General features: G+C 39.3%; 2 protein-coding genes and 1 long non-coding RNA gene across 5 annotated transcripts; 2 read left to right on the forward strand and 1 right to left on the reverse strand.

Moving 5' to 3' along the window:
• Positions 1-48: 48 nt before the first annotated feature.
• nmrk1 (nicotinamide riboside kinase 1) lies at positions 49-8650 on the forward strand. 2 transcript variants are annotated; one of them, XM_040051024.1, is made up of 8 exons: positions 49-178; positions 5750-5840; positions 5921-5969; positions 6815-6983; positions 7344-7415; positions 7542-7648; positions 7774-7857; positions 8206-8650. In XM_040051024.1, the coding sequence occupies exons 1-8, from the start codon at positions 150-152 to the stop codon at positions 8214-8216; spliced, it is 612 nt and encodes a 203-aa protein (XP_039906958.1). In that variant the 5' UTR covers positions 49-149; the 3' UTR covers positions 8217-8650. The 2 variants fall into 2 exon arrangements, with proteins under 2 accessions (XP_039906958.1, XP_039906959.1); XM_040051025.1 differs by having other exon boundaries at positions 62-174.
• Positions 5490-11358, reverse strand: LOC120745845. Of its 2 annotated transcripts, none has more exons than XR_005698709.1 (4): positions 11273-11358; positions 9847-10156; positions 7521-7605; positions 5490-6977 (listed from the first exon to the last, which is right to left on the reverse strand). It is a non-coding gene; the product is annotated as an uncharacterized LOC120745845 (long non-coding RNA). The 2 variants fall into 2 exon arrangements; XR_005698708.1 differs by lacking the exon at positions 11273-11358 and adding an exon at positions 10912-11030.
• On the forward strand, positions 11081-17880 carry LOC120745841 (gamma-glutamyl hydrolase). The gene is made up of 9 exons (XM_040051021.1): positions 11081-11225; positions 11368-11482; positions 11861-11911; positions 12001-12085; positions 12536-12674; positions 14439-14545; positions 14928-15021; positions 15115-15252; positions 17409-17880. Exons 1-9 carry the CDS (start codon positions 11108-11110, stop codon positions 17525-17527), a joined length of 966 nt encoding a protein of 321 aa, XP_039906955.1. The 5' UTR covers positions 11081-11107; the 3' UTR covers positions 17528-17880.
• Positions 17881-17964: the final 84 nt, after the last annotated feature.

The raw sequence follows: 17964 nt of genomic DNA on the forward strand, positions 1-17964 counted from the left end.
ATCATAAGCGTCCAGAATAGCACGTGGGAGGACTGTTGCGTTCGCAGGACCAGCGTGGTGTATACATTTGCACGTGACTCCTTAATTACGTTAGTATTACAAGTTCTATAAATCGGTAGCTTTGCAGCGAGCAGACGCAGACAAGTGGAATGAAGACACTAATTGTAGGAATTGGTGGGTAAGTGATTAAACACACTAATAATTTTGAACCTTTTGCAAAACACCAATTTTACAGCCTACTTCTTTTTAGGTCATTTTGGGACATTTGAGGATATTTTCCATGCTGGAGTTTTATTTATTTATTTTAATTTTTAATGTGAAATCCTTTTTGGTAATTGCTCATATGAGTAGAAAGTACAGGCAGATAAGAAAGGCAACAAAATATATTAGTTTATTAAATGTTAAATGCATGTTTAGCATGCATGCATCACAGAGTAGCAGAGGGCACACGTGTTAGTAAGCCACTGCATATGGCAGTGATGTCAAAACACTGATAAGAGTTGTTTACTCTTTAGACATGTGAGCCCCAATCTCCCTGGGTTTTTTACTTAAATATAACTTAAATACAACAGATAATTGCATTGATTCTCCTAGTATTAATCTAATGTTATGTGTTTAATGATGATCAATGCAAACCTTGTCTGCAAATGCTTATTTTAAATATTCCAAAAAAAGGTTTGCGAACCATGCTTTGAATATCTGCCTCCACAGTAGAAGGTGCAGCTTTAAGATAACCCTTCCTCAGAAAATGGTACATAGGCTGATGGAAGGATGAAAGAAGGGGCACTGAACTTTGCACTGCCTATTTATTACCAACAGCATGCAGGAATTCTTTACTTATCTGCATTTTAAAGTTTTCTAGTTAAATCTCAGACCACACCCAAAACTGCAGATGGGTGTAGTTTGATATGGGGCAAATGCTGGCTGTACCCCTAACTACATCTATTTTTAGGCTGATATACAAATAGCTGAGAGTGTTATAAAAACATGTCAACTGGTACTATTTTAACAACTTTTTTCAAAATAAAAAAAAAGTTCCTTAAAGAATTTAAACCATTTATTTTGCATTTGACAACACATTTTGCAGATAAATGGCCTGTATTTGTATAGCGCTTTACTAGTCCCTAAGGACCCCAAAGCGCTTTACACAACCAGTCATCCACCCATTCACACACACATTCACACAAAAAATAAACAGAACCAGCTAGGGCCTAACTGATGCTGATAGCACCATAATAATCAGTTATTCTTTTTTAATTTTACAATGAATAAAAATAATGAGCAACATTTGCAATGAGGATACCATAACCCTTTAAAGTCTGTACCATGAAATAATTGCTAGATAATTAAAAATGTATTGTGCAATTTTTCTGACGTCTGCTGTAGCAGACGGTGTAGAGTGAAGAGAGTGTGGGCCCAAAAGCACACAATGGAGACGGAGCGAGGAGTTGAACAAAAAGTGAACCTTTGTGTGGGGGGCTGAACAAAACTACAAACAAAAGGCAGGAAGGGAAGTAACAAAACCTAAACTAGGAAAGCTAAACAATACATGAAAACAAGGAGCCTGGAAACACAGAGAGAGAAAAGACAAACCAGTGACAGACAGTGGAAGACAGAGGACTAAATACACAAAAGGGTAACGAGGGAATGAGGACCAGGAGGGAAACACAGCTGGGACTAATCACACCCAAGAGACCGGGAGGAGGCAAAACAGAATACACTAACACAAGACGAGGAACTATCAAAATAAAACAGGAAACATGAGACACAGATAGAGACTTGATGCTGGAACTGGGGAAGAACAGAAATGAGAACATAATTTGACGAGATGTGACACCTGGAACACATGAGGAGGCTCAGTAACAAAAGCCTAAGAACTAGAAGTCACAAATATACAACCAGAAACTAACCCAGGAGCATGGCATTTATTTAGGTTTTTTGAGGGGGGGAAATCGGAATGATGTTGATGTAGAAGTCTCACAAAAAACTTATGTATGAAATATAGTACACTAGGCACTAAGGGATTAAATTTGTTTTTTTTAAATATTTGTGACCATGATATATATTGATTGGTGCATATTACAACTAGGAATGATGGGAGTTACTGCTAGTTGGACATGGCTGCCCCTTCCTTATCCTGGTTCTGCTGGAGGTTGCTTCCTGTTAAAAGGGAGTTTTTCCTTCCCGCTGTCTCCAAGTGCTTTCTCGTCTGATTGTTTTTCTCTTTATTATTGCCAGTGTAGGGACTAACGCGTTATTAAGTAACGCGTTACAGTAACTACGTTATTATTGTGGTAACGAGCACGGTAACTAGTTTCTATGCCAAAATCAGGAACACGCTACTGGGATTTAGATAGGGTCGTTATTCGTTACTTCGTGTGGTGGCTATGGCGGAGCTTCCACAGATTCAGTAACATTAGCAAGTGGTGGAGGTCAGCAGGTGGATGAGGGAAAGGGGAGGCAGGAGGAGGCGAGACCCGAGGCGGCCGCCGGTCCGAGTGTCAGGTGAACTGAACTTCAGGTAAGAAGTTATGACCTGCAGTCTATCTGGGTCAGATATGAACCAAGTTTAGGTGGAGTTTATTTTCGTTGTGCTGACTTTTTTACCGTCAGTTACAATAACTTGTACTGAGTTCTAGCTAGCATGACGGAGTTTCTATACAGCTGGGTGGGTGCTATGATGTTACTGATAGTGAACTTTATTTTATTCATAAGGTTAGTTAGTAGAGTTGCCAACTGTCCCTTAAAAAACGGAATCGTCCGGTATTCAGAGAAAATATTACGCGTTTCATATTCAGGTGAAAAGGATCACAGTTTGTTACTTCAGCTAGAATGAAAAAGACACAAAGCTGGAGTTATTCTGTGTCTTTACGCTGTCAGCTGCTTCTTCTTCTCTCATTCTCCCCCCCGCCCTCTCCTGTTGCTACTTCAATCATGAAACTGATCAATGATCAGCTGATCGGCTTTTCTCTCTTGTTTGTTTATCGCCCACTTTGCACCAGAAAGAGGAAACCAGCGGATGTCGCGCTAAAGAACAGCAGCACGTTTAAGCTTGATCAGCTGTTGTTAGAATTTATTTATTTATCAGCTGATACTAGAAATTAATATTAATTTCTAGTATCAGCTGATGTTTGCTGGAGCCACAGCTGTAAAAGCTGCTGATCATGATATCGGCTTGGTTATGTGGTGAGAGGGACACATGAAGATGAAACCAGGAGATGTCCTTACTGAATCATCAGAGCTGAACAGGTGATGGAGAAACAGGTTTACCTTTTAGGTGACATGAATGAGTTGAAGGGAAGTTATGAACGGTTTCTGAGAGACAAATAACACCAGGATCCTTTTCTAAGTAGCTGACAGCTGGTAACTTGTGCAGGGGCGGATCTAGCAAAGTTTTTGCCAGGGGGCCAGGTAGGGCATTAACAGGGAGAGGGGGGCACAAAGAAATACTTTTCTTTCTTATTCTCATTTAAAATATCTAGCTTTTATTTAATAATTATCAGACTCTTACAACAAACGATTGATACATATATACCATCAGAACAGTGTACATCACTGTCACAACAGCGTTTTTTTTTTTCCATTTAAAGGCTTTATGATTTTTCCCTATAATGGTGGGCCGGTCTCTAGTCAAAATGCCCGGGCCAATTTTTTGTCTCAGTCCAGCCCTGTATACAGCTCGTCTGCAGTCTGGTGTTACCTACAGCTTCCTATTCGGAAGGCAGAATTTCTGAGTTCTGAGTACAATCGAAAGCAACACGATTGCAGTTTTCCTGTTGGATGTAAAAAGCGTATGTGATGCTGTGACGTAGGGCTAGAATCATGGTGGCAGTCGATGATAGTCCAGGCCTGGGATTTCTCTCCTGGAAATATGCACATTATTTTTTCCTTTCTGTTGATAGGTGGCACACTGCACTTGTGGCAGGATAGTGCTAACATGTAAGCAAGCTAGAAGACTGGCATCCTTGCTGGGTATCCAGTTAGGGAAGCAACACATTAACAAAAGAATTCTGAGTAAAGCCAAAGTTACTTTCCCTAGTAACTAGTTACTTTGAAAGTAACGAGTAACTGGAAGTAACTAGTTACTTTTGATAGAAGTAACTAGTAAGTTACTAATTTAAAGTAACTTACCCAACACTGATGATTGCAGAGTCTTTACCTTACAATATAAATCGACTTGAGGCGACTGTTGTTATGATTTGACTATGACTATGGACAAAAACCTGCTGCCAAAGGAGTGGGCAGGTCTTGAAATGAACTTTGAGGCAAGCCTGTGAAGCAACTATCAATGAAAGAGTGGGATGCTGTTCACTGGCATGACCTGGCAGTAAATACATTACAGCGTTACCCCCAGAAAGTTGATTCTGTTCATCTGGATGTAGCATTTTAACTTTTGCTAAAACGCTACGTTATGTCCAGAGGAACAGAATCAGATTTCTGGGATTTCGTCACTTGGAGCGTGCATCAGGACATTACAAGCTTTCTGCCCTTTTCTGTTTCTTTCTGTGTGGTTAAAGGTAATTTAATTAAAAGAGGCCCAAAATATGAAAAATGTCATAAGGACATTTACACCTTAAATCATAAAATAAAGCAAGAGTTGACCTATATCAAATCAAATAAACAACAGTTTAAAATAAGGCTATGAAGCACAGTTACTGTAGTTTTGTCAGCAGTTATGATGTGACTCTCCCATTTCACCGTGACGCATAGGTACTCTATTAGATTCAGATCCAGTGACTCTGGTGGCCACTACCAGCCTTAACAGTTCATGTTTTCACCAAATTCTGACCGTACCGTCTGAATATTGCAACAGAAATTGAGACTCATCAGACCCAGCAACATTTTTGCAAACTTCTGTTGTCCAATTTTGGTGAGATTGTGTGAATTGTAGCTGATGTAGCCGATGTCGGTGACACCTGTTGTGGTCTTCTGCAGCTCTAAAACCTAGAAATCCCAGTAGATTAGCAGTTTTTGAACAACCTGGCTCAACAACCATGCCACATTAAAAAAAAACTTAAATCATCTTTTTCAGGTCATCTTCATCATGTCTACATGCATAAATGCAATGAGTTGCTGCCATGTGCCTCTGTCACTGCGCCCCAGGGCAGCTGTGGCTACAATGTAGCTTGCCATCACCAGTGTGTGAATGTGTGTGTGAATGGGTGAATGACTGAATGTAGTGTAAAGCGCTTTGGGGTCCTTAGGGACTAAGTAAAGCGCTATACAAATACAGGCCATTTACCATATGATCGGCCGATTAGATATTCACAAGCAGTTAAGGAGGTGTACCTAATAAAGTGACCAGTGAGTGTATATACACACACAAGGCTGATTAGACAAAGGTGAAACTAGAAAGAGGGCAGGAAAACTGTCATATGTGATGACAAGGTGCAGGTGGAATAAGAGATGGGAAAGGCAAATAAAACAGGAAGTGGAAAAGAAATTAAGAGACAAAACAAAGGCAGAGACAAAAAGGAGCATCAGAATAATTAAAAAACGTATTCAGTTATTTATTCATGAATATATGGATGGCAAGAAACCTCTTTGACAGTTGCAGTAATTTCGGTAATGGAAGGAAACACAGGCTGAGCAGGACATTTTACAGATAAACATTTCTGTATTGACTGTAATTTCAGAGAGTTTAGTTAAATGAAAGAGGCAAACATTAAAAAAAATATCAAGGCTATTTTTGTAGATTTACTGTTAAAAGTACATGTTCATTAGTTAATGTATGTTCTTTTTCCTTTAGGATGACCAATGGAGGAAAAACTACACTTGCCACAAGTCTGCAAGAGCAAATACCCAACAGCTGCATCATTGCACAGGATTCATATTTTAAGGTAGACTGTGAGGCTGTGTTCAAGCCATACTGTTACTTTTCCAGCCTTGGTGCAAGCATCACATATGCTTCTTTCTTCAGGATGACTCTGAGGTGCCGATGGACAGCAATGGGTTCAAGCAATATGACAGTAAGGACAATTTGCTTTACACTGTGTTACAACATATTAGATAAGACTAATCTAGGACGGATTATTGGAAAAACCTGTGGTGATAAAAGCTAGAAATAGGTTGTTTTTTCTCATAGACCTCTATACAATTAGACTTCTTTGTGCAGCAAGAAAACCCGCCCCCTACTGGTCAGTAGAAAGGTTGCAGGTTTTAGGGCATTTGTCCTTCAGCTTCACATTTCAGACTTGGTGGCTACATTCATCTTTGATATCCAGACTTATGATCACTACAGAATTTGTAGTTCATCTGTCCATCTGAAAATATGACCTGTGGTATTTTTTTTTTATACACGAGTTCCCAAGTTTTAGCAAACTGGAGAAGTTTTTAAAGTCTGAAAATGTTAATATGCACCACTATTAGGGTCAATAACTGTGAAAAATAGTGTAAGGACATTAAGAAATCTTAAATACATCATTTTTAGCCCTTCACATGTTTTAAAATTGCATAAAAATTTATGTAAAATATAGAAACGTGGTTGGTTGACTACAATAAGCATTTATAAGCATTTATAAAAAGAAATGCAGGGTATTGTAATGTATTGTAATGTGGGGTATCACTGATTTTCTTCTGCATTCATTGCAATCAAATTAAAATTAAATGGTAAAAATGTTTCACAGAACTCAAGGTGACACCTTAAAAATCACTTTTTGTCAATCAACAGTCTGAAAGATATAAAAATGCCACAATGGCAGAAAATAAAGGAGAAGTATCCAAACAATAGTTGGCTGACTGTAATATTCATTCAGTTATTAAATTTTTTTCATTTTAAATGTGAAAGAAAGTCATGCTCACTGGTCTATTTAAGTCCTCGAGGCTCTGCACATGCAGATGATGATGAGGGACGTTGACTCCTGGCGAAGAGATCCCGAGTCGTTCCTCAGACAGCAAGGCCTGGAGACCCAGTTTATAGAACCATCAGTCGATAACCAGGTGTTCGTGCTCATAGTGGAAGGCTTCCTCATTTTCAACTACAGGTACACAAATGAGGATTAAATAAAAGGACATCATGTGTGTTTCAGTTATAAATTTAGCAAATTAAATCTTAAGATTTACAGGACTTTATATTTTGGAAAGTAACTAAATACTTTGTTTATAATACTGGAATTTGCTGTTCATGTCAGTTTTTATGAAATTCTAATTTTTTTAAATCACTTGGGGCAATTATTGAGCCTTACGTTAAATGTTAGGCAAAGATACAGCATTCATTAATGTGTTATTGTTTCTAGAAAAAAACTGACAGATATAAATAGAAATAATAATTTATACTGAAGAATTTGTGAATTGTGTTTATCTGATGGAGATTTCTACTGGTTTATTATGTTTTACCCTTCCAGGCCTCTGGATGAACTGTTTGACAAAAAATATTTCATGGAAATACCTTATGATGCCTGCAAGAGGAGACGAAGGTATTTATTTGATTATCGAGTATTTATGTGAAGTTCTTGACATTATTTGTGCACTTTTATTCTGTTGTATCGCTTAATGCAAAAAAAGAAAGTAACTGTGTCTACCTTCTTTGCTGTCTTCAACAGTTTAAGAGTGTACACACCTCCTGATCCTCCCGGCTACTTCGACGGATACGTGTGGCCAATGTACCTGAAAAACCGAGAAGAGATCGAGAGCGACACATCAGAATTTGGTAAAAATGCATGTGTGATGATTAGAACAAAATATTATTAAACAAAACAAACAAACTGCACTATCACTGAATAATACAATAAATGACACTGATGTGGGTTTTTTTAATGTGGCATTTTCCTCCAGTATTTCTGGATGGTTTGAAGCCAAAAGCAGAGCTGCTGGCAGCTGTGTGTAAAGATCTTTGTCAGGAAATACAAAGACTCAGAGGTAAGTCTGTCTGCTTGATATTGTTTTGCTATTTTGTTTGAAATATATTATCTACTTTAAAACTAGATTACTACGTTTTATGTATACAATAAGAAAATCATCTGATCACAAAAATCAGTGTCAGGTATGCATGATTGTTCCTTATTCTGAAAAACAAGTTTTCCAGACTTTTTTAGTTAAATAATTTTAGTTTTAAATCATTTCTAAGATTAAGATTCATATGAAGTGCTTTCTGTATAAGCCAGCAAAAACACGAGGACCTAACTGTGTCAATTCATAATTTGAATAATAAATAAATATTTATTATTTGAGTTTAAGTTTGTACCATTTTGTCTATTTTCTTTTCAGAGAAGAACTGAATTGACCAGCGTATTATTTATTTGCCATTTGAAGATGAAGATCACTGCTCCCATGGATGTTAGGACCACTCTCAATTAGACTAATGTGTGACTGAAAGGACCAAATTAAGCTGTGCGAATATCCTGGAATAAACGAGCTGTAGCGTCTGAAGTTATCTACCTGGAGACTGAAGCAAATGTCTTTACCATAAATGTACAGTATTTTGAAAAGACAAACACTGCGGGACATATAAATGTGATGTTTGAGGACTTGCAGTTTACTAATCCAATAATCGTATCGGTATGTGTAAGCTTAAGTTTGGTTTTAACTCCATTTTCTTACTCGATCCCTGCATCCTGTGAGGAAATTTTTAAAGTTTGTTTTTTTCTAATATGTTCTGTAGAATAAATTGTTAAGTGTACATCCATTAAAACAGCTTAACAGAAACACTAAATGTTATCTGATGTCTGTGTATCATTTATCATAATTCGTTATTATCTGACGACTGAACTGAATATACTGGAGACAGATTAACCTTCCTCTTGTGTAGGGGTCAGCACAGACTTGTTTTTAGGTTTTAAAAACATAAAAGGGCCTTTTAAATTTGTATTTAAATTTAGATTTTGCTCTGCTAAAGGCAGAGGACACAAAACAGAAATATGGATGAGCCGGTTTCTGAAGAGGACAATGATATGAGGTCTTATGAGGCGGTCATGGGGACTGAAGCTGCTCTTCCTGTAACACACAAATTCAAAAGCGGTACCATCTCTTGGAGTCCAGTACCTTGTGGCTTATATGGCAGGGCAACTGCTACAAATGTCATCAAAATGACCCCTGGGATTGCAAGGTTTTCTGTGACAAGAATAAGTGACACCAAAACATGTTTTGATCTGGTTATGCCATTGTCACTAAAGAGAGTTGTCATTGGTGTGACAAATCTTGAAAAAAATGTCTATGGTGACATTTGGAATGACACTGATGAGGAATACCTGGACTATCTGTTGATGGGATACATTAACAGGGAGAAATATTTTCCAGGCAACAACGTCCCTTCAGACCTTTTGAATGATATGAAGAGTCTTCAGATCTGACAACAGATACTAGAGCAAAATCTGACAAGCTTGCTTCCATCAGGGGTGACTCGTTGACATGACTACCAAGCAACACAATATCATGCCTCACAATTTCTTTGAGTAAAGTATAGCCTCAGGTGGAATAGCTGGGCTAGCACCTTCCCTCTGATCCGCCCCTGGGTGGAGCCTTCTGGCTCATGTTGTTGTTCCCCCAGCTGTTTTCTATGGCGTAATCAAGAGCTTGGCTGTTGGGTGCCACAGTTCTCAGATTGTCCTGACATGGTGACCGTCAGGCCTCCTTGGTTTTGAGTAATTTCCTGCACTTACCTTGTGTAACCTGTATTTTCTGCTCTTCCTCTAGCTGCCAGGAAACCTTTGAACTCCAAGTCAAACACTCCTGTGGACTCTGAGCACCTCCAGGCAGTTTTTCTTATTTACTACCTGCAAGTGGAATGACTTACAAGGTCTCTGCCTGCGTCCTTTTGACCAAGTACTCCTTTTGAGCTCCCCCATGCCATCTTTTTATGTTAGACTTTTACAATCAATTACAAATACAGCAATACTCATTCCCACTTACCTGGTACTCCACTAATAGTCACTCTCCTGTCTGACAGAGCTCCCAGTAGCATGGCTGTTAACTCAGTTAAGCAACTAGTCACTTACAAGAACCTGCTTTTCCGTTTTCTAATGAAGACATGCAAACATCTGCTTGACTCTGCTCACGGAGTCCAGTTTATACCAAACTATGCCTTTTTTGGAGTTGTTGTTGTACTGGTGTTGTACTTTTGCCCATTTGGAAGAAAGCTCGGGATGCAAACAATCCTCCATGAGTGGAAAGGCTGGAGTGCTCAAATGGTGCACAGTTGTTTTGGTGACTCAAGTCCTTCCTGTTGATTCAGGTTAGTCATTTAAAATATGAAAGTAAAGCATTAAGTGACATTTTACATAAACATTATGTATGGCATTTAAATGCATGTTAAGCTTCGGTGGTTACAATAACATCTTGTTGCATAACGTGTGTTTGCCTAAACCGAATGTTGAATTTTTCCATTTACACAAGCAGCCTTCATGTCAGTGTTTCCTTATGCCCGCAAGAATTTGGGCGGGCTGTATTAGAAACCCTTGGAGCACCAATTGCTTTTTTTTTATTTTTTTATTTTTTTATTTTTTTATTACCCTCTTCCTAAACCATAAGCCATCTGTCTGCATAATTTAAGGTAGGAATGTGTGTTCATCAGTGGTTGAAGTTAAAAAAAACATGTGTTACACAATCTGTGAATCAACTGTATCGGTTACAAAATCAGTTGTTTTTGCCACTTTTAACATAAAGCATTAGAAAATTGCGACAGTCATGCATGGGGATTGTTATTTTGGTCTCTTATGAGGAGCTTGTATTTAAACAGCACTATTGGAAAAATACGCCTGCAACACCTTTAAACTTTTTAAACTTTAACTTTGGAACAGAAACTTGTCTGACAGCAGTTTTATCCATGCATGAACCTGCAGCTGGCTGCTATAGTGGTCACATGACCTCTACTATAAACCTCAGCACAAACCAATGAGGCTACGTAATTTCCAATAAACTCAATGATCAAAAATGTTGCCAAAAACTCCGTGCTGTCAGCAAAACCTTTATGTTTACCTCAGCAGTCATGTTGCTTGACCGGCATGTGCGGTACAGGAGTTGTCACATGTAAATCTGGGCATTCCTCACTTCCCTGAACTGACTATATCCTGTTCTAACACGACTTATACAAGTCGGCTGCTTTCATTATCCACAGCTCTGACAGCTTTGTAAAAGAAGACTGCTCTGCTGAACTAAGCTGGTGGCCAAAAACATGTTTAACACAGGAGTTTCGACCTATCTGTGCTTGTTTTTTGCCTGCTGCCTCTGCTGCAGCAGAGCTATGCCGACTAAACTCAACAACGAGGCTGTGAATGACAGATCTGTGATAGGTGAGTAAAATACACCATCAGGACTTTATATTTGGTATTTCACTCACAGAGATGCACGTCTTTAGAAAGTAGAGCGAATCACTTCTGTAGCTGTGTCCCTGTTGACTGTTCAATCAGAGCTGCTGTGATTTTTGTTCCACAGGTGTTTTAACTCAGGTTGTTACAGATGAAATTATGAAACCATTTGGGAGGACTTACATACCTTCCTCTTACGTGAAATACATCGAGTCTGGGGGCAGCAGAGTGATGCCTATAAGGTGGGTTGAGTCATTTAAGAGTAAAGATGAGCTTTTAAAGAAGTCTGTTCTGTTGGCTCCAATGAAAAGGAAAGAACTGGGTGTATTTAGAGCTCATTATGCCTATTAAACCTCACTCAAAACAACAGTCTCTTTAAATCTGCATATTAAAAACAGAGAGAGGGTTTTTTTTAAAGGAGACTCATTTTGAGTCATTGGAGTTTGGTGACTTTGCATCAGCGTTCAACATTAGGTGAATGTTAACTCGTCTAATGTTTCCGTTGTTGCTGACATTTTGTGGAAGAAGAAGTTGTTGACCCCCCTGTGTGAGCTCACCATTGTGTAGTCTGAACAATGGAAAATAGTACAACACTCATTGTTTTTTGTTTCCCTGCACAGATTAACTTTGACTACATCTGAATATGAGAACATTTTCATGAAGATAAACGGGTGAGCTGCTGTATATTGATTTAAATGTGTTGGCAACTGAAATTTGTGTCTAAATAGATTACATTATTTGCCATGTGATGTCGGTTCAGGTTGATTTTCATTGGGGGAGATGTAGATTTGGAGACTTCAGACTTTGCCCGGGTGGCGAAGATTTTTTACAGGCTCGCTCTGGCGGTTAGTACAGAACATCATTCTCTGTTTATTGTTTTCTGCTTCAAAGCCTGTCTTGTTTGTGCAGAAATGAACTCCTCTTAGGGGAAGATCTTGTACCTGTCCTGAAGGTTTCCAATGCTTAATAGCAAAGAAAAATAAGAGCTTCTTATTTAACAACATTTAAACACTTACACTTGGCATTTTGAAATTCTGCTCTACAAAATTAACGTTAACTTCAATCAATTATTAATAGTTTGAGGTTAATCTTTGCACCTAGAACATTGTTTAAGATCAAGACTAGTTTGTTAATATGACGTACACTTGCTCTACATGTGCAGGACATTTAAGCTACTGTTGATTGCAAAAGGGAAAAAATTTTTAGCAACATTTTGTATGTTAGCGTAAATTTTCGTTTTGGTTTCCTGCTGTTGGTGCAGAAAAATTACATTTCCAACTTCCTGTGACTTTCAGGCTAATGATGCCGGGGACTACTTCCCTATTTGGGGCACATGCATGGGAATGCAGCTACTCACTGTGCTGGTGGCTGGTGAAAATCTCCTGACAAAAACCCCAGCTGAGAACTTAGCATTGCCCCTCAACTTAACCACAGGTTCGTGCTTGGTTGCTGTCTTTATGTGAATCTGTATTTTTTTTTTACTCTTTGAATTAACAGGAGGAATGTGTTTTTATATGTATGCATGCAAGCAAGCTAGCTGGAACTTCTTTTCTTTTTTTTCTTTTCTTCAGTGGTTAGAAATTTTTTGCAGAAGAGTGCCTGAACAAAACAATTGGTGTCAGTAGAGGCAAGTTACAAATCTGGGGGATTTTTGGCCCCAACTTTAAATGCTCTTTCTGCATATATGTGATGTGCTCTTTGGATGAGGTTGCTGTTGTAATTCTTTGACCCTAACTTTACTCTTACCCTAAGAACCCCCTCTTGAGCCTCTGTTCTTGCCCGGATGGTGTGGAACCTTCTGCCTGATTGCAGAAGCTGGAACAGTTTATTGCTGACGTGCAACGGGTCCTTCAGTATCTGAGCTGCTCTAGAGCAGCATCTCCTGGTATAGATGTCCTGAAGGGAGGGGAGAGCAGTCTTGCAGCAGCATTCTGCTGTACGCTCTCTGAAGAGCTTTTTTGTCCTTGACACAGCTGTTCCCATACCAGTATGTGATGTTCTGTGTGAGGATGCTCTCCACAGCGCCTGCATAGAAAGTCCTGAGGATCCCTGGAGAGACCCTGAACTTCCTCAGTTGTCGTAGGTGGTGCAGGTGCTGCCTAGCCTTTTAGGACTGGACCTGAATGTGGGCAGATCATGTCAGATCTGAGGAGATGTGGACACTGAGGTACTTGAAGGACTATACCGTCTCCACTGGAGCGCCGTTGATGGTAATGGGCTTGTAGTCTCTGTGCTTACTCCTTCCGAAGTCCACCACCAGCTCCTTGGTCTTGCAGACGTTCAGCTCCACTTGGTTGTTCCGGCACCACGATGCCAGATTCTTCACTTCATCCATGTAGGCCGCCTCATCGTTATTGGAGATGGCACCCAACACCACGGTGTCGTCAGCAAACTTCATAATTGTATTGGAGCCAAGAGTGGCCACACAGTCTGAAGTGTAGAGGGAGTAGAGCAGTGGCGAGAGGACACAGCCCTGTGGCGCTCCTGTGTTGATGGTGATGCTGTCGGAGACGCACCTACCCACCCTCACCACCTGAGTTCTGCCAGTGAGGAAGTCCAACACCCATGCACACAGACGGCTGTTGTGTCCTAGATAGATCCCTCAGCTTTGTGAACAGTCTGCTGGGCACTATTGTGTTAAATGCTGAACTGTAATCAGCAAACAGCAGTCTCACATAGTTACCCTGTTTTTTTGTCCACGTGGCTAAGGATGGTGTGCAGAACATGGGCGATGGCGTCCTCCGTGGATCTGATGAGTCATTAGGTGAACTGGAGCGGATCTGTGGTGTTTGGGATGGAGGAGGAATCAGTGCAACTGGCCAGTAGTTATTTAGGCATGAGGGCTTGTTGTTCTTGGGCACAGGGATGATGATGGATCTCTTGAAGCATTAAATTGTTAAATTATTAAATTGTTCTCAAAAGCTTTGTCAGTTAGAGAACAAATAAAATAATCAAACTGAGATGCATCAAAAAATATTCAAATTTATTCCCCCCAAAAGTCTACTTTTGCCTTTTTTTCAGAGTGTGAGGTTAGATATATCAGCTATGATGACTTCTGAAGGCATCTGAACAGTTAAATTGCCTAGATTGTCTTATCCTAAACTGATATATCTATTCAGATGTTTTTTCTTCTTTTGTGTTAAATGTGTTCAATTTTATAAGTGGACTTAATCAAATACCCTTTTGTGTTGCGTGCAGAGGCGCAGTCCAGCCGGATGTTCAATACTTTCCCAGATGAGCTCATCAATGCTTTGACCCAGGAACCTCTGACTGGCAATTTTCACAACTATGGAATTACAATAAAGGTACAGCATGAGCCTTCTTCTGACCAGTGTCGCCAAACAGAAAGTTTTACTTCCTCTGTTAGGTTTTGAATAGTTATTGTTTGGAGAAATAAAATCCCAGCCAATGATCACAGTTAGGAGCCTTCGTTTCAGCAGGGGTTTAACAGATATACTTTACAGATATGTCTTTTAATCTGCATTCAGAATGAATTTGTCTGCCATGAAAAGAGTTGTCGTCATTTGAGCGGACATTTAACAAAGCATTAGTAGAAATGAAGCCCAAAAGCGAATTCTTCTAATAAATCCAAACAGTTCTGAGTATTGCATACAAGAAGGAGAGTTAAAATAATAACAAATAGAGACACTTAAATGATAACTGCTAATATGACGAATGTTCTCACAGGACTTCCAGGAAAATGAGATGCTACAGAGTTTCTTCACCATCTTGTCAACAAACATCGCTAAGAACGGAGCTCACTTTGTGTCAACTTTCGAAGGTTACAAGGTTTTGTTTTTTTTTTTATTTGGGAAGCTGAAGGATTTCCATGAAACAGCACTGTACAAAGAGATATATTGTTTTGTTATGGCAGGTAAAAGATATCCTTTCTACGGAGTTCAGTGGCACCCGGAGGTGAATCGTTTTCAGTGGTACAGAAAGCTGAACTTCCCTCACTCCCGTCACGCTGTGCAGTTATCGTCGCTGCTAGCTGAATTTTTTGTCAATGAAGGTAACATGACAAGCATGCATTATCAAAAAACATACACTGCTCAACAAAATTAAAGGAACACTTTTTAATCAGAGTATAGTATCAACCCAATTAAACTGGGATATTAATCTAGTCGAATAAGAAGCAGAGGGAGTTGTTAATCAGTTTTCAGTTGCACTGGTGTTACATGAAATCAACAGATGCATTTAGCTAGTTTTGCATTCAGCTAGGGTCAATGTCACTACTGGTAGCATAAGGTGATACATGGACCCTACATAGGTTGCACAGGTAGTCCAACACCTCCAGGATAACACAGCAGCGTGTACAATGACCAAAAGGAGTTGGAAGGAGCTATAGAAGGTCCTAACACATCACCAGGACTGATATCTGCTCCTTTTTGAAACGAGGAACAGGATGAGCGCTGCTGGAGTCCTACAAAATCCCTTCCAGTAGGCCACTAGTATGAATGTCTCTGACCAAACAATCAGAAACTGACCGTAGCAAGAAAGCTTGCCGTGCTCTAGTGAGCCCTGTGCCTAATGCTGAAAATAATCATTTATGAAATTATTGATGCCATAGTAATTTCACTGGCATAACCAAAAACACACAGAAAAAAATAAGTGGTAATAAAAAAAACTTCTTTGTAGTGAAGTGAAACTGAGTGCTGAAGACAATGAAGACTGTCTAATGTGGCCAATAGCTGTCAGTTTCGTGTGTGTGTGTGGGGTTGTTTTTTTTTTTTAATCTTTTATTTTTATTTATTTTTTTGCTTTCTTTGTGGTGACCGCTATTTCCTGGTGAAACCAACTTAACTAATCAGCATCACTGATGCAAACCTTATATAAAACAGGGTGCTATCTTCTCATGAACTGCTTTCAGAACTGTGGGTATATTTATCGCCCTGTTTTGATCAGTTTCACTTGCAGATGTGAAAAAACAAAAAAACAACAACTTCACAGGACTCCATGCAGTGCTGTGTAAACTAGTAGCTTGCAGAACCACTTTTAGTGGCAAAAGCTTAAGTAATCCTTTTGTGTGACTTTATCGGTCTGTCACGTCACTGTGGAGGAATTTGGGCCCTCTGTTCTTTACAGCAGTGCTTCAGTTCATTAAAGATTGCAGACAATTGTTTATGCACGGCTCCTTTAGGTTCCCGTGACAGGATTTCACTAAGGTTGAGGTTTGGAATTTGGGCTGTTGCAACACCTTGATTCTTTCCTTTTTTCTTGTTTTTAGCCATTCTGTTGCAGGTTTGCTGCTATGCTTGGGATCGTTGTCCCAACAATTTTGGATAAAGCACGTGAAGAGTACACTATGAATTTAGACGCTTTCGATTAAATTGGCTAAGTAGAAAGGCTACACAGGCCCCACTGTGCGCTGTAACAGGAACGGGAAGTGATACTACTTACCGCAGAGCGAGCTAACACCCAGTGAGATGCAGTGATGGAGCATCACTAGTATTTGGAGTTCATGGTTAACTTGGTGACTGCAAGGCATGCAGGTCCTGTGGCTGGAAAAAGAGCACAAATATTACCCTCCACCATTGTGTTTGGCAGTTGGTGTGAGGGGTTAGTGCTCATTTGCATTTGCTTGGTTTTCTCCAAACATGGCACTTAGCATAATGCCCAAACATCTCTACTTTGGTCTTGGCTTTCCAAAGAACTTTGTTCCAGAAATCTTGCAGTTTGTTCAGATGCATCTTGGCAGCACAGTTTAGGTTTGCAGTGTTCTTTTTAGGAAAAATGTCGCTTTGTCTTGGCAGCCCTTCCAAACAAGCTATATTTGTATCCATCAGTGTACTCTCATGCATTGTAGCATTTTAACATGGTTACTAAGGCCCGAGTACGAGATGTCTTGTTTTGGCTCTTGTTTGTTTTGTTTCTTTAAATTTCTGAGTATTGCACTTGAAGTGAATTTGCTGGGATCTCCTCTTCTGGGAAAACTATGGCACACACCTAGACGCTCCAAACTTGCAAACTGTCAAAATTTCTGCTTGTATAGAAGGGGTCTATAAAATCGTTACTTGCTGTCGATTATTTTATCAAGTGAGTTTGATTAATTGCTATTAAAGAAGTAAACGTATACTTAGTTTTTCACAGGATTTTCACATGACCGCTATTAAGCTATTTTATTCTAACGTAACCTAACCACATGTATGTCTGCTCTGCTTTGTTTAGCAAGGAGAAGTTTACATCACTTTGACAGTCCTGCAGAAGAGGAATCCTCACTGATTTACAGCTACTCACCTGTCTATGTCGCAAACATCACAGCATATGAGCAGGTCTACTTCTTCTGAGCTACTCCTGCAGCTGAATGGATCTCTGCACATGTAAATGTTTATGTGCTCTAGTGTCTGTAGTACGCTCGTAAAGTCTGCTGGTTTTAATCCCAGATAATCAAAAGTGCTGTTTAAACCTTTGTGCTGATTCAGAGTATATTTGTATTTCACTAAGGAAGTATTTTTGCTGGCAATTATGGCATTACCGACCCAGAACTATTACTTTAATGGCAAAAATAACACATTAATGTGCTCGTTTATCATAGTGAAGTGTGACTGTGTTTGAAGTAGAACATCAGGATAGATTTTAGGAGAACTAGGTCCACGTCTTTTGTACTTGGTTGTCATTTAATAAAAATTTTTTTAATGTGTGTGGCGGGTTTTTTTTTTTTTTTTTTTTTTTTTTTTTTTTTTTTTTTTTAAATTTTAAGGCCAAGTGAAAAATATCTTCCAGT

The sequence above is a fragment of the Simochromis diagramma genome, unplaced genomic scaffold (assembly GCF_900408965.1).
Source record: "Simochromis diagramma unplaced genomic scaffold, fSimDia1.1 OVJJ01000131.1, whole genome shotgun sequence".
In the NCBI taxonomy this organism is placed as follows: Eukaryota; Metazoa; Chordata; class Actinopteri; order Cichliformes; family Cichlidae; genus Simochromis; species Simochromis diagramma.

Coding starts and splice junctions, on each gene's coding strand:
- nmrk1 (XM_040051024.1), top strand. CDS start 150: ATGAAGACACTAATTGTAGGAATTGGTGG. Junction 5,970..6,814: donor TGGGTTCAAGCAATATGACA/GTAAGGACAATT, acceptor GGTCTATTTAAG/TCCTCGAGGCTCTGCACATG. Junction 6,984..7,343: donor TTCCTCATTTTCAACTACAG/GTACACAAATGA, acceptor TTACCCTTCCAG/GCCTCTGGATGAACTGTTTG.
- LOC120745841 (XM_040051021.1), top strand. CDS start 11,108: ATGTTTAACACAGGAGTTTCGACCTATCTGTGCTTGTTTTTTGCCTGC. Junction 11,912..12,000: donor ATTTTCATGAAGATAAACGG/GTGAGCTGCTGT, acceptor ATGTCGGTTCAG/GTTGATTTTCATTGGGGGAG. Junction 15,022..15,114: donor CTTTGTGTCAACTTTCGAAG/GTTACAAGGTTT, acceptor TTGTTATGGCAG/GTAAAAGATATCCTTTCTAC.